This window comes from Rhamphochromis longiceps, linkage group LG8, assembly GCF_057381845.1.
Source record: "Rhamphochromis longiceps isolate RC_006_pf linkage group LG8, R_longiceps_female_GT1.1, whole genome shotgun sequence".
In the NCBI taxonomy this organism is placed as follows: domain Eukaryota; kingdom Metazoa; phylum Chordata; class Actinopteri; order Cichliformes; family Cichlidae; genus Rhamphochromis; species Rhamphochromis longiceps.
The window spans coordinates 5,706,069-5,722,400 of record NC_140564.1 but is presented as its reverse complement, the minus strand read 5'-3'; the positions used below and the strand labels follow the sequence as shown (position 1 = coordinate 5,722,400).

At 44.8% G+C, this 16,332-nt stretch overlaps 2 protein-coding genes across 3 annotated transcripts; both read right to left on the bottom strand.

Moving 5' to 3' along the window:
• Window positions 1-2,543: 2,543 nt before the first annotated feature.
• Window positions 2,544-8,519, bottom strand: LOC146662987 (hematopoietically-expressed homeobox protein hhex-like). The gene is made up of 4 exons (XM_085415563.1): window positions 7,613-8,519; window positions 3,766-3,944; window positions 3,215-3,265; window positions 2,544-3,116 (listed from the first exon to the last, which is right to left on the bottom strand). The coding sequence occupies exons 1-4, from the start codon at window positions 8,001-8,003 to the stop codon at window positions 2,868-2,870; spliced, it is 870 nt and encodes a 289-aa protein (XP_085271689.1). The 5' UTR covers window positions 8,004-8,519; the 3' UTR covers window positions 2,544-2,867.
• Window positions 8,520-10,278: 1,759 nt separating this feature from the next.
• Window positions 10,279-16,323, bottom strand: LOC146662986 (pseudouridylate synthase TRUB1-like). 2 transcript variants are annotated; one of them, XM_085415560.1, is made up of 8 exons: window positions 16,020-16,323; window positions 15,835-15,933; window positions 13,526-13,581; window positions 12,843-12,924; window positions 12,663-12,735; window positions 11,121-11,260; window positions 10,982-11,038; window positions 10,279-10,907 (listed from the first exon to the last, which is right to left on the bottom strand). In XM_085415560.1, the coding sequence occupies exons 1-8, from the start codon at window positions 16,165-16,167 to the stop codon at window positions 10,726-10,728; spliced, it is 837 nt and encodes a 278-aa protein (XP_085271686.1). In that variant the 5' UTR covers window positions 16,168-16,323; the 3' UTR covers window positions 10,279-10,725. The 2 variants fall into 2 exon arrangements, with proteins under 2 accessions (XP_085271686.1, XP_085271687.1); XM_085415561.1 differs by having other exon boundaries at window positions 12,849-12,924.
• Window positions 16,324-16,332: the final 9 nt, after the last annotated feature.

Genomic DNA, 16,332 nt, shown 5'->3' with positions numbered 1-16,332 from the left:
GCTAATAGACTGTCAGTGAGCTGTCCTGCTGCCTATGACTGTTTCATCCTGTTAAAGAGGTGATATAAAGTCCCACATCTGAGAAACAGCCAAATATCAGCGTGGTTACCTTCAGACAGCAAAGCTCACCTCATCAGTATCCTTCCTGTCTGTGCATCGCTCGTGATGTTTGAGTCTGAGAGTTGTTTCCAAATGTTTTATGATCATGATCAGGTCACAGTAACGTTCTGTTGGTGCTACTCTTTAGCTGCAAATGATTCAAATTATAACTATCATCACAGTCACCGGATCTTATTATTCTGCATAACTTGTTAGGACAAAAACAAGCAGTGTGTGTGTGTGTGTGTGTGTGTGTGTGTGTGTGTGTGTGTGTGTGTGTGTGTGTGTGTGTGTGTGTGTGTGTATTGGCCAGATCAGATGGGCACTTTGGAATCAGTCAGCTATCTTCTGAACATTTCACCCACCAACTGTTTGTGCTATTTGTCCAAATGTTGACTTTACCTGCACAATTTGTGAACCATTACACAATACAGGAGCTGAGATCAATCAGTGTGCTCTGGGTTTGAGTATAGTCTTGTACGGTGAGGCCGTTGAACCTCAGCAATGGTAATGCAGCTCGAGTATGGCTACAAGAGCAATGACCTCTCCCTCCAAATATCGCACAGGGTTAAGAAAAAAGTTACATTTCCCAGAACACGTTTTCATTTCAATTCCCGATTGGTGTTAAGTAATCTATTATATGAACTAGTACTGTGAACGTATTGTAAGACTATCAATCCAGCCTTGCTGCTATCTCTCTGCTGTCCCCGCGCTTCTGAGGGTTCACTCAATCATTAACCTAATCTACTCACTGAAAAAGTCCCACTCATGCTGTTTGCATGAGTTTGACGATAAGCTATTTGAAGTTGAATGTGGTGATGGGACAACAATTGACAAGGACTAAACTGTTTGATAATCTTTGGCTGCTTTTGATTCCTCAGAGATTCTGAAACTGGAAACGGCAGAATGAAGAGCAGCGAATCGCTTTTTAGCTTCCAAATCAAACATTTGTATTTGCTTGAAAAATTCTAATTAAAAGCTGCTTTGTTGGCGCCGCCTCACAAATCTCAGCTGAAAGTGCTGACACAGTTTACACATCATGAAATAAAAACTATGACTAATCTAGAATCTTCTATAAAGTCCAACAACTGGTCCCAGATCTCCCCAGAGGCCCACAAGTGTTAAACACAGGCCTGATAGTTTTAAACTTTCACATTTGTTTTCTGTTTCTTTAAATGAACGATGGTTTCAGGGTTTTTGCAGATTTTGTTTATTTTCTCTTGCTCTCTATTTTGAAAACCACACAGAGCAGTGTGACTGTAATTCAGCTTAATGCAGCACAGGGAGTCCTAATGTACCTCCTCACATTCACTACTGATAGTAAAGGCAGTTATCATTCATTATCCCTGAGTGATTACACACTCTGATGATCCTCCACAAGTTTGCAGCTCTTCCTTTTTAGCTCAGCTGTTCTTCAGTGTTTTTGTCCCTGACGCTCAATGTTTTATAAAGCCACACGTCTGGATGCATTTTACATATAATAACACATTCAAAATTTAAATTCTGATTTTCCATGAATGTAACAGCAACATTAAACCAATATTAATAAAATATTACTGAAGGCGGCTCCTTTTATTCAAGTCAGATTTGAAATGCGCTATTTTTATATTTATCGTGTTGTGTTGGTACATTCATCTACAGTCTGCTTCTCTTCTGTTTTAAACGCCACTGATTTCCACACTGTAGTAAAAGAATTAGAGGCTATAACCAGCACAGCCACACATCTAACACATCGTAATGTCCTGTAATGTGGCTGCTGCTGTTTTATGAGATAAACCTTTAACCAATCAGAAACGAAAATGTGAAAATAAACAAACAAAAGGAGAAAAGTCTCAGATCTGCAGGTACACAAAAAACTACCGCGTTGGATATAAACATGTGCAAAATATATATTCAGGCTTAATGTGTAACAGACACAATATGGCGTGTGTATGAAGTTTGTTCTATCATTCTGCACTACAGCTCAGCGTTTAGACACGACGTGTCGCACTTTTACTCGCACTGATTCTTTGTTAAATGTACTTCTGTTAAACGTCCGGATAATGAGTGAGTTTGAACCTGACCAGAGCGCGTCGGTTCTTGTTGTTTTGGGTTTTCTGTGATTATTTGGACTGATTATAATTCTTCCTGCTTCTTGGCGGATCTTTCACGCGTTGCTGGATGTGCGAGAAATGCTTCATTTACAACGTTTCATTTTCAGACAGCAGAGAAAAGAGTTCACAGACCAGCTGAGCTGCATCGAAACGTTTGGATTGATTGTCAGAAAATAGTTTATTAGACATCAAACAAAACTGAATTTGCGCTACATTGATTATTTAATAAAATGTCACATAAAAAACACACGCCGACACACACACGCAAAACAAAACAAAAAGAACTAAAAAACACGTATATGCTACAGTACAGAGAAACTGATCTACAGGCATACTATTCATCTGAAGAACATCTCTCTCACACACACACACACACACACACACACACACACACACACACACACACACACACACACACACACACACACACACACACACACACACACAAAATTACGCATATGTACACAGGTTCAACAAAGAAGACAGTTCTGATGAAAGGCACTCGGGTTTGAGGGGCTGACTTGTCTTAGTATTACATCCGGAACCAGTCTATCAATCTGCAAGTCACCAGGCTGGAGGAGGAGGAGGAGGAGGAGGAGGAGGAGGAGGAGGAAGGAGTTACAGCGACGCATGAGAGCTTCAGTGTCTGAGGCAGATCTTTATGGAGCCTGTGTTTCAGAACTGGGGGTTTAGTGTGAAGTCCTCGTCGTCCTCTATGTCCAGTTCTTGGTCTGTGTCGTCTGACACGTCAGAGTCCAGCTCTGTGTGGGCCTGCTGTCGGGACACACAGTGTCCCGCTTGCGCCAACTCGGGGGCCGAGCCTGGCTGCCTCTGCTCCTGGTTCTGGATTCCGGCAGCCTCTATCATCTCATCTCCTTTCTTACCTCTGGAACTGTTATCCTCCACCTCCCTCTTAGGATTCTCCTGGTGAAAGCGAACCCCGTGGATTAGGAGACGGTACGAGTGTATTGTATATGAAGGAGTGAAAGGAAGGTAGGGCGACATCAGTCACCGCTGCTCACCTGCTTTAGTCTTCGCCACTTCGCACGTCGATTTTGGAACCAGGTTTTAACCTGAAAGGAAATGTTCAAAAAAGAAAGAAATGAATGATCTTCCTTCTTTAAATATTAAAACTCTGAAAGGATGTTTCTTATGCGCAAACTCGTCCGTAAGATTTCTGGCGTCAATTAAAAATTCGGTTTGTCCGCTGTTCACGTGGAAGCGGTTTAAATTCATTTTGGATCAAGGCCACATTGAATCAAATCAGCACGCAGCACAAATATTACACACACACACACACACACACACACACACACACACACACACACACACACACACACACACACACACACACACATCGGTAATTCGCTACAAATTCCAACCATTCGCAGCCAGTAAATAGCTTTCTAGTAATAAAGTAGCAAAATCTAGTGTTATGCTACATTTCAAAAACGGAATAAATAAATGTATAAAAGTGTTTCATCGAAAATTGCGGCCGATCCTCCGGAGATCCTTCCAAACAGCTGCAGGCCATTACGGCACATGTGTGTGAGCCAGACCGGGCTCCGCTCACCTGTCTCTCGCTGAGCTGCAGCATCTTGGCCAGGCGTTTCCTCTCCGGAGGTGACAGGTACTTCTGCGTCTCAAACTTCTTCTCCAGCTCGATGGTCTGGTCGTTGGAGAAGCGCACCTGGCCGCCTTTTCTCTTATGTAAGGGCCGCTGGATGAACGGCGTCCACAGCAGAGGCTTCCCTGTGGAGAGATCCCACAGAATGCACCGTGTTTGAAATACATGAAATAAAACGAAATATTTATTTCTGGCTGTGACAAACCTGCCCGCTGTCGAAAAAGAAGCTACAGCATATAAACCTTCCTGCTGCCATCTGACATGAAACGAATTAACAAAACACGCTAGTACGCGACAGAAACACGGTACATTTGTACTGTGTTATATTAGGCCCACTGACGGCATTTTCACTCACATTCACGCGTTTGAACTCTTGCGATAAGTGAATTTTATCCACATGAAAATATAAGACAACACATTTCAAACATTTTCATTAAAAGCTCCGGAGCTGACGGTACAGCCTATACGCAGACATGCGCAGTGCAGAGACATCGAAAAATCGAACTATTCGGTCACAGAGAGAAGACGTGTTTTAGACTCTGTGGCCTCTCCCGGTCACCAGACAGCTGCGGACTCCAATGTGGAAAAGTTTGAGAGTTTATTATTTTTCAGGATTAATTATTGGATAACTATTATTTGGATTTATGTATTTATGTATTTATGTATTTATTTATTATTATTATTATTATTATTATTATTATTATTAATAATAATAATAATAATAATAATTATTATTATTATTATTATTATTATTATTGTTATTATTATTACTATTATTACTATTATTATTATTATTAATAATAATAATAATAATAATAATAATAATAATAATAATTATTGTTATTATTATTATTATTATTATTATTATTATTACTATTATTACTATTATTATTATTACTATTATTACTATTATTATTATTATTATTATTATTATGTAACAGATGTAAAACTGTAATGAAGAATTTCTGATGGACAGGGCATAAACAGGAAGAAAAAGTGGAGACTATTAGTTACTAAATAGTGGGAAATGTGCGGGATTAAATAAGCTTGCGCTTCTTTCTACTGCATTGTGAAATAAATGTAAGTTATTTATAATTATTATTGTTTTGTTTGTCTCTTTTTTCTCTGTTGTTGTTATAATATTTTAACATGTTCAAAATAAAGATTTCATACAAATACAAATGATTATTATTATGATTATTATGATGTTTTACGTGTTTGTTGTTTTACACCGGTGCTGATTTTAATGAGGTTCAAAATCTCCAAAAGTCTCGATGTGCTTTTCAAAGTTTATACCCTAAAACTCGATTAGAAATGAACATAATTCCTAATTTACTGCGGATTAATGAGGGGAAAGGATCGGTGCTGTTGAAGAGATTTATTGGAGCGAAAGGCCGCTGGGTGCAATCAGAGGTGCTTTTGTCCTGTCTGCTTTCCTCCCCGGGTGATGGCCGGGAACAAACAACGGCAGCCTGCAGCCTGCTGCGAGCTGTCTTTTCAGGAAGGTCGTGACAGTGAAAACTATGGCCAAATATCCGCTTCATGTGCTTCCTGCTTTGCGGTGTGATTATAGGCAATGGCATCCACCAACAGACACTCCTGTGCTCAGCTCTGACACAATATGAATGTTTGTGGTCGAAACTGCTGTCAAAGACCTTCTTATTGCTGCGCTTTTCCTAAGGAAGTTAGCCAATCCAGCCCCAAGAGACACTGAGCGAAAATACAAGTAGCCTACAGGAAAGGTTGAGTAAAAATCAATTTGCGGCGAAAATGAAGGAAATGACATAAAATGAAACATTTTCACTGAATATGTGAGAAGTTTGTGTTCGTGCCGTTTACGCTCGGCTAATAAAGATCTGTGAAACTGGAATGATAAGCGCTAACTCGTTATAATTGTGGTAATTAAGCACGCGCACTTCTGTTTGAAATATTTCGCACTCACAGTTTTTGTTGGCTTTGTGTTACTTTGTAACTTTCTGCCGTTGGCGCGCGCAGACAGTCTCATCAAATCAGAGTATTAACGTGATCGCTGTAAATAGATGCACAGATGTGGCGGTTGGGATAGCTCGTTAATAACAGTTTCATAAAACTGTGAGTGACGGAGATCGGAACATAAGCGGGCCTGAAAGCGCGCGCACTGCGGGCTGCTTAAAATAGCCAGAGGAGGTGTGCGCGGTATTTATAGAGCACAGCTTCTTTAATCCGCTGTTCGACAAGACATATCATACGAGATGATTACAGATGATTGTAGGCGCTGAAACCAATCATTGTTCTCCTCCGGCAATCTCAGTTCGTGCTTGTTTGTCGTCTGTCTGAAAGGTCAGCTCAGTTGGGAGGACACGACTGTAGCTGCTGTTAGGAGGACTTTATCTTTCTCATAAGTCCCCATTAGCTCTCTGTTTGCCTTATTTTCTTCTCGCCGCCAACCATAAAGAAAGTCAGCCACATCCTCGCGAGCCCGGCAGAGGAAGTGCAACAATATGTGAAAAACGGATCCCGGGCTATCAGAGGCCGAGTGTTTCCTGAATATGTCTGTATTGAGGATGTCGATAAAATAATCAGCAGCGTGCAGCGGGCTCCCGAGGAAGCGGCTGGCCGGGGTGAGACAGGAAAACATTTAACAGCTTCTGAAACCAGATTTACTCCTATCGACAGGCTCACAGCTTCCGCTATGAACGGAAAAAGGCCCGGCTTGTTCAGCAGCACACAGTCAGACGGTCCGCTTGTCACACTATACTTAAGAGGACCATCACTTCTGGCCTCTAACACGGCGCGCAGCGTGTGTGATGGCTTCAAGCACCCCGGGAACATCATGTAAAGCAGCTTTCACGGCTCCATACTCACACAGCCGATTTCACTAATACTGCTAATAATTATTATCATAATAATAATAATAATAAAAGACTTGTGGTAAGCTCATGGTCAGTCAATACCCTAGAGAAAAATAACCCAACTACTTGGTGCTCAAAAGTATATGACGCACACACACACACGCACAGCAGTGAAATAACAAGTGATTTAGGGCCTGGCTATGTTTTAGTCACTGGCTGACTCGGTCCTCTGATGTTTCAGAACAATGGGAGTCAGGAAAACGAGTCAAGGTTGCCATGCACCTCCCTATCACCACCAGCAGCAGCACACTGAATGGATATGCCTGCTGCTATTGTGGCCCCAAATACGTCTGTCACAATAACAATGTGACTCATGTGTGCGTGGTCGCGCATCGTGCACAAATGTTCTTGTGAGACCAAAATGAGCTGAAGGCTTCGCGAAGACGCACAAAGTGTGTCCTCGACTCTAAAGTGTGTTTAAGAGGAGCAGTGCAAGTGTAGATGATCTTGAGTTCGACATGCATGACCAAGCGTGATGCTTATGCAAAAATGGTTTCGCTGGGACTGAAACGAAGCTTGTGAAGACATTAAAGTTTTCATGCAAAGAGCAGAAAGTTGTCTTACTGCCACATCATCCAAGTGTATATGTTGCCGCGAACAGATTTCAGGTTCACCTAAATTGTCACTGAGCGATATAATGTCCAATAATATATGATTTATTCATTTTACAATGCAAATTGTGAATATATGACCTTAACTATTTTAAGGGTCCTGATTTCCAGTGAAATAAAACCAGCAGTGCAGACTTGAGGAACTGAGTTTAACTGGCGCATTTCCACACAGGAAAACAAGAAACGTGATGCTGGCTGTCTGACGGCAAGGCAGCAGAAAAGGAGAAAATGGATATGTTTGCTAACAAATGATAAGACCAATATCAATGATGGAAATGAAATGGAACTCACCGAGAGGGTCGTGCCTGAGCAGCGCCTGTGCGTACTCCCCCATGGAGCGGTGGTGTTGCTGGTGAAACGGGTAAAAGGAGCCGGTGAAAGCCCCCGCCGAGGCGTACGTCGCCGTCAGCGCAGCGTGGTGGGACAGCGCGGGGTGGATCGGCGTGGGTTCATAAATCGGGGTTCTGTACGGCGAGATCAAACTTTTGAAGGACGAGTTGGGAGACGGGAGAGTCGGCGTGGGGATGACCGGAGTGGAGCAGGAAGATGAAGACGTTGGCGATGAAGAATAGGACGGAGATGTGGAGGTGGTGGTGGAGGTCCTCCCCAGAATGTCCTCGATGTAGAAGGGGGTCGGGTGTGCCGGCTGAATTGGGGTCGGTGCGTAAAGCGGGACGCTCATGATGCCGATCACCGCTGCTGCGCACTGGATCCAAACTAGGGGAGAGCTTCGCGTCTTTAGTCCCGCAGCCTTCCTCTTTCTATCACAGCAACTTTTTATGAGCCGCGCTAACCTCTGCTCAGCCAGTCCCGAAACACAACGACCAGAGCCTGTTTCCGAGCTGCTCGGGAGACCGTTACACTGTTTTAGTGTCCATCAGGTTGCTGCGGAGCTGCCACTCTGTTCAACTGTTGCTGCTGTTATCTGTCTGCAGCCGAAGGAGGGAGGAGATAAGTGGACGGCCAACTTCCTGCAGGTGGCCGGCGGCCGTTTCTGATTGGCTTGCACGCAGTTCTTAACGAACTCCACAGTGGTCGGATGACAGGAGAGGGGAGATAATTGTGTTTCAGAAGAATCGACGCGACGCAAACAGGTAATCAGAAAACAGACGAATGTAATGGAACAGAGCCGGCGCTGAGAGTAGCTGGGTCTGAAAATGCAAGTACGGGCCCGCTCACACTTCAGCCTCCTCACGGTCACACTCCTCAGAGTGTACACCGCCCATAATGTTTGAGTAAAAGTCACACTCCTACTCAGCTCAAAACTGTTTGCATTTACCCAAAGCACCTCAATCAAAACTTGCATGCAAAATCATATTACTGGATCATGGCCGAATAATGAGTGAACATCCGTTTATTGTTGCAGTATCTGCATACTGCTGTGTCATATATGTATTAGCACAGTGATATGTGTAACTCGGCACAATAAGAAATACGTTTTCACATAAATGAAATATAAGAGCACATGCACTGTTACACAGGAGGAGCGTACAGCGTTTTCGTGACCTTGTCTGTTAGCAGTCTCAGATGATTTAATGGTAACTTTGAGGAGATTTTGCATTAGAGCCGGGCTTTCAAAGATAAGATAAGTGTGATTTGAAATGATAGTTCTCACTGGTTTTGCTCCAGGAAGTATCATGTCACAAGTCAGCGGATTGGCCCACGAGGGTAGCTGTCCAACTGTTTAGGTTCTCCCAGCCAGAGATCGGCATCATTGCTTTATGCAAAAAGACATTCCCCGTGGTTTGGCACCACGCTGAAGTGAGACAGTTAGGCAAAGAGCGCGATGATCCACTTGTGTGAATAACATTTCTTTGGCAACATTGTTTTTAAAAATGTTGAACAAATGTTGAATGTCAGATGGAAAACCCACGTGAACAGAGCACAGACAGCACGCAGCGCTGCTTTTATACCCACACACACACCTTTGTGTAGTCAAACGGGCCGCAGCCTTACCTTAACAGTGTAATAGAGGCCGACTGCGATCCACGGCCCCAACGTTGCAGCTCAATCAAGTGGGATTAACTCCTGATTTGAATGTTTGGAGTTTTCCTGTGAAATCCACTGTGGGATGAGATAGCAATAAACGCTCGTGTATGTAACGGCTCACTAAGTGATTGGATGTTAAGCAATAACCGGAGACTTCTGCTTTAGTCACAGCGGGGCCCAGCTGCACGCGCGCAGGGCCTCGCGACATTTTATCATCACGCGAGTTCATTAATCGTCGCTGGAAACGGCGACTCGCACCTGGGAGCCGGACGACGGCGTTTATCTGCTCGCTCCCCGAAACCAGCCGCCGGCTCGATTTCCTGGCGCGCGCCCCCGTCTGCCAACTTTCTAACAGCTGTAATTTAGATAAAGTGGAGCAAACAGCGCTGCAAGCAGCCTTAAAGACATCAAAGACATCCACAAAACGGCTAATATTTGGACTGAGACAATCATTGCAGCTCATTGATCCGGCCAGCCTCCCGTGGCGTCAGACTCCGGGCCAAAAACCGCTGATAACTCGAGTGAGCCGCCCCCCGGCAGCTGGCGCCATATATCTGCCATTGTCAGTGCAAGCCACTCAGTCTCCTCCTCACGAGTCAACAGTATCCCGATTATCAAACGCATCGGGATGTGCCCGGCCTTCCTTTGTTCGAGTTTGGAATGACCGAGGAAACGTAACCATGAGAAACGGCACAGAGCATGCGCTATGGAAATGAAGCAGCAGGTGATACTCGGAAAATTAGAATAAGTATAACCATGCATACGCACTCTGTACTTGGTTTGGGCCCCTTTTGCACGAATTACTGCCTCGATGCAGCGTGGCGTGGATGCTATCAGCTGTGGCGCTGCTGAGGTGTTACGGAAGATTGTGGCCACACTTTGCACGATATTTGAATTCCTCGAGTTTCACCTGTGGATGTCTTCATTGTAGTGGGAAGCTTAGAAGCAAAGAAATAACAGTCCACGCGTGAGTTTGGACGAGCCCAGGGGGCTTTTTTACTTAATCATGTGCATCACTGCACTGAGCAGGACTCAAGGAAGACTTTGTAAAAGACATTTTTACAACAGTGAACTAAACCGAGGCAGCCGATAAAAACAAATCAGATCCTAAACTTACAACAAAAACTTCACAGGTGTTCGGTGCCACAGACACTGATCTCGCCGTTCCCTCGCAGCTCCTCGCCGATCGTACGATCAGGTTATTTACTCTTCACAAATCTGTGCAGGTCCAGCAACATGGTAACCTGCTGAGTCTCCTTTGCTCCCGTTTCTCATTATATGACTGTTTGCTTTACAACTTTTAATGTAAGGTGTCATGATGTTCAAACTTTAACTAAAACTGAAGAGTATGAACCAAAAATCTGTCTTTACATGAAAGGAAACCCCTTCCTCTTCCCTCTGCATCCTGGTCCCGGTCAGGTGACTACCTTCTTTGGCTTCGGATGATCCCCCTCCGGGTCTCCCTCTGAGCAGGTCTTCAGCGAGCGCAAGACGTGTTCCAGCGTCCACTGCTCCTCGTGTAAGGCGTGCTCCTCCAGAGTGAACGGACCCTGCTTTGTTCTGACCAGCTCCTTCACATGAGCGCAAGAGGACAGAGCTGCAGCACACAGACAGCGTTACTCAGCAACACGCCGTCGATGGAAAGGTGAAACAGGTGGAAGGCAGTCTCACCTTTTCCCAAGTCATCCACCAAACTTCTGACATAGAACCCACCACCACACTCAATATCTGCAACACGAAGGAAAGCGAAACATTCAGCCAAAGAGGACACAACACCTAAAAGCCTGTTGTGTGATGCAGCGTGTCGAACCCAGAGTGAAGAGAGGAGGCTTGAACTCCTGCAGGGTCAGGCTGTACACCGTGACGGGCCTGGCCGGTTTGGCATCGACCTTGTGACCTTTCTTCAGCAGGACAGACAGACGTTGGCCATCCTTTTTTAATGCCGAGTATCTAAAACGATTATAAGAAAAGAGTTGGTTACAAAATGCACACATTTAGCACCAAGAACTGTTTTTATGTGAACTCCATGTATAATGACACAAAGGCACTGCTTCCTGCATCAGTGGGAATCAGCACTACAGTGAGCAAACAGTGACCTCCAGAGGCTTCATAGGTCACTGCGCTACACTAATAAGACGAAAAACCCTCAAATGTTTAAAGAACTGGACCATTGAGAGGCCTTTCATTCATTCTCCCAGGGGACACGAACGGCATTAAAGGACACACGATCGGTTTACTGCAGCTGGACATTTAGATCTCAGAGCCTCTTCACACAGAACTGGGTCCACACATCACTTCTTAGCCTTTACAACAATTAGTCATTACGGCTCTCTGATCATATCATTAACCTGTAACATGCCATCAAACTGGCTGCACATTCAGAGAAAACTGGTTTCAGTTCAGCCACTTGTTGAAGCCTCTGGCGTCTACTGCAGCGTGTTGTGCGCTCTGCCGTGAAGGCGATTGGCTGCAGACTCCCATCTCTGCAGGGCCTGTGCGCCTCCAGCACACTGGGGCGTGCAGCTGGGATCTCAGCTGACCCTTCTCACCCTGGACTCAGTCTGTTAGACCTGCTCCCCTCAGGCAGGAGGCTCCGGCCCAGTCGCACCAGAACCTCATCATAAGAACAGTTTCTCCTCTGCTGTTGGACACATGAACAGTAACATAAGACTGGTCCCACCCCAAACACATGGCCCCATACTTCTCTGCATCTGTTCCACTTTTGCACTCATGTATATATTAATCTGCTTAGCATTTTTCATTTTTATGTTTATTTAAGTGTTTGCCTTCATTTCCTAATGTTGGAAAGCTGCTCAACATTTGGCAATAAAACCTTTTCTGATTCTGATCTTTGCTTGTGTAGACTCAAAATGATGACACGGCTAATGTCCCTCAGAAAATGGAAACAGCTTCTCCACACATGGATGTGTAGGCCTACTTTAACAATCACACTCATTTTTGTGGTTCCCTGATTTGAATTTTCCTGCTGCATCAGCCAACCTGGCACATTCCTGGAAGCGTCTGTGATAAAGCTGGTGAACCGTGCAAAGCTGTCATCGCGCCTCTGAGTTCAATTCATGCACCTTCATGTAAGGTAAGCATCGAACCACTGCACCACGGAGCCACTAAATGACTGCAACCCCCAAAAAGGAAGCTCACATGAACCCCACGTTTATGCATCTACCATCAAATCCAACACCATCCCAAACAAGCGCAGTAACAGAGGACGTGAAGTCCTGAGCTGCTGCTCGGAAAGTTTAGGTTTCGTTTTCTGTAAAAGAAGATTTCATCTTAAGAAATAAACGTTTCGTTTGATCTAATTAAAGCTTCAGACGTTTGGATGTTGACTCACAGCGGAGGCACTTGCATGATGTCACCAGTGAAAGCTTTCAGCTTTTCCTCGACGTCCAGCCTGGTTATGTGTTCTAGAAAATGTATGAAAACATGACTCACTGAGAGACAGACGGTAAAGGAGAAACCGAAGTTTGCAGATTATCCTGCTGTGTCGATGGATCTGAAAGATCGAATTTACCAAAACCTTTCTCCAGAGTCACGCTGCCGGTGGCATCAAGAGTGTCTGTTGCTTTTCCAAACTCTCCAACGGCAACGTATTTCTGAAAAACACACAGCATGTGTCACGTTTGTGTCACACCAAGTTCATCCACAGTTAACAAGTTACAGGAATCATTCATGCATTTGTCATCGCAGACATCTAAAGTTCACGAGGCGTTCGGGTCTGTTGAGAAGCTGTATTGTATACACAATGTCCTTATCAATAGATTTGCATGTATACTTGTACCTAAAAAAAAGTGCTTCTCTACACACGCAGAGGTTTGTGTTGTGGTTTCTAACAGCTCGTTAGTACCTGTTAGATCTGCTACCATGAAAGCAGGAACAGACCAATCAGCACGTATCGACACAATGCTAGAAGTTCATGGGGGAAACAGACTTCACTGTGACACAAACTAAAGGACGCGTCGTTTTATTTGGAACATGTCAGTGTGCATCTGCTAAACCAACATGTTTGGCTTCATCCAGGTGACGACATACGGTAGAGTCAGAGCCTGGCTGTGCTCGTCAGCATGCACAATAAACAACAATCAGACACGCGCAGCAGTGCAGCTCTAACCTGCATTCATGCCTCGCACTTTTCACCAGACGTCAAGGTTTAATGCACATTTTAGTTTAGTTCAAACAGCAGTGAAGCAAACTGACCTTTGACCCAGTCAACATTGTGCTGAGCATTTTGGTGCCGTTCCCAACACCAACAACTGAAACAAAGAGAGTCCAATGATTAAAGTCCTGCTAGCGCCCCCCACAGGTTGAAGTGTTCACTGAACTCACTTTTAATTCATTCATCAAAGTTCACCAAACTCAGAATATACTGAAACATTTATATTTAGTGCTCATCTTCGTGCTTTGTTAAGTTGATAACAACCTTTATTCCCTTCTTCATGACATCATCACCTGGGACTTTGCAAGCAGCAGTGAAGCGGCTGCTTTTCCCTCAGACTGACCCAACATCACCTCAAGGTTCAAGGTTCTTTATTATTTGTCACATGCATAGTTATACAAGTATAACACACAGTGAAATGTAGCTGACTGACTGAACAGCTTTTCTTATGCTTACGGACGAGGTGGAGGCGTGCTCTCGTCTCGCTGTGCTGCAGGGCGCAAATCAGACAACACGGCATCGTGCTGCAGGATGTTGTAGCAGCCATGCTGGTTAAGAGCCGTCTTCCTTGGGCGAGACGCTTCACCCGTTGCCTACTGGTGGTGGTCAGAGGGCCCGGTGGCGCCAGTGTCCGGCAGCCTCGCCTCTGTCAGTGCGCCCCAGGGTGGCTGTGGCTACAATGTAGCTGCCATCACCAGTGTGTGAATGTGTGGATGACTGGATGTGTAAAGCGCTTTGGGGTCCTTAGGGACTAGAAAAGCGCTGTACAAATACAGACCATTTAATTCAACCACAGTGAATTAATTTTTCCTAAAATTATGGGTGTGGCCACTTTGCCAGACGTACCAGCACAATCAGCAGGGTTGTCTGGCAGGTTCATCTCTGCTAACTGGAGTCAATGGACCGGCCTCCTGCACTTTTAGCTGCATAGGTGCTTTATAAAACACTTTAATAAAGACAAGAACTACAGTTGGGCTCATAGGTTATAAGGAAAATCGAGTCCTATGATATCATTGTTCAACGACAGTGGTTTAACTTGCATTTGAAGGAGGCCATCGTTGATTTAAAAAGCACAAAAACAAAATACAGCTATCAGAGAGCAAATTACCAATGTAGTCCATTCTTAAAAAGATGGAAGCACGGGCCGCCCAGAAACACCTAAAGGCCCAAAAAACACTGAAGAAAATTTAAATGAATTCTTCATTTGAAGAAATAAAAATCCTGACAAAACATCGACTCAAGTCCCAAAAACAGTTGAAGAGCTCGGCCTGTCATTGTTAAAACCTACACCATGGTGCAAACCACTGGTTACACTCAAGACCAAGAAGGCCGGACTGCATCTGCCAGGAAACATTTAAAAGTCACAGTTCTGGAGAAAAAAATCCCACGTTGTCAGGTGAAACTGAGATAAATTTGTACAAAAACGATGGCAAGACAAAAAGTATCCAGAAGGAACTGAAGCATTATCTGTCAAACATGCTGGAAGCAGCATTATGGGCTTGTATGGCTGCCAGTGGAACTGTGCCACTTAAAGATGGTGTGACTGCTGACAAAGCAGCTCAGAGTTAGACAACCTGGGACAGCCTGTTCTACACTGCAGAAATGCAGGAAAAACACCTGATAGATCTAACGAGGTGCCCATAGACACTGAAGCTGTTTCCACTGGCACCTTGATGGAAGTGAGAGAGAAGGAAAGACAGGAGTGTGGAGGTGCTGCCTGAACATCATCTGTGATATCAGTACACCTCTCCAAGGTTGTGTTAAAAGTCCACCGGCCTCGCTCCTACACAGGTGGGTCATCTGGACCATTCCACTCTTCATAGAGGATGACGGGCCAGCACCAGGGGTACACTGCTTATGAGGAACATAGCTACATATCAAAACAATAAGAAGATCAGATTTCATGACTTTACTATATTTTATCCATAGAAAAACAGCAAGCATGTTGTCATAGAAAATGCAGGAGTCACGATGTCGCGGACTTTCCCAGGACACGCGTGGGTAGAAAAATGTGCAAAAGAAAAGAAAATGCACCTGTTACAGAAAAATGTTAAAGTCTTGAAAAAACAACTTCTAGACAAACGACAGTGTACGTCTCAGGGATTTGAGATTGTTATCAACATAAATCTATTTGATCTTAACTCTGTATAAAACGCCCCCAGACATGCATGACTGGAGCAGCCCTGGAGGTCGGGCCCTGCCGGTGCTTTACCGATGCACCCTGCCGGTGTACCCTCCAGTAAACACGGAGGGTGGGACTGACCCCCTCTCCCCCCTCCTCCCAGGGCAGGAATGACAACAGTCGCGCGTGGCCCAGCACCGGGACGTGAGCGCTAGCCTAGCCGCTTACCCAGCACCCCGCTGGCAGCGCTGTCCAGCGTCCCTCCGTGTCCCATCTTCAGGCTCTGGTTCTTCCTCTTCCGCGGGTTTGGATTTTTGACTCCCGCCTCTGAAAGATAAAGCGACACAAACGGTTTACGGTCAGCTTTCCGCAAACACCGGGCTGGACGTCCTGCTGCTGTTTGGTCCCGTTACCCTTGAGCAAAGCTTCCTTGAGTACATTTAACACGTCCGCGGAGGTCGGCCCTTGTTTTTTATATATCGCAAACAATCCGTTTAACGCCTGTAGTTGCGACAAAGAACTAGTTATCGCAGGGACGGTGTTACTGACGCTCCCGGACATGCTCGTTTCTCTTTTCTTTGGCTAATGTCCATCTTCTTCTTTTACCCTCAGTGGCAACTATGCGACCCGTTGTTGTCTTTACTGCCCCCTGCTGGTTGAGCAAACACTCCGTCTTCCTTCTGCATGAATAACATTATTAAACAACACGACGCTTAACAGCCTTCT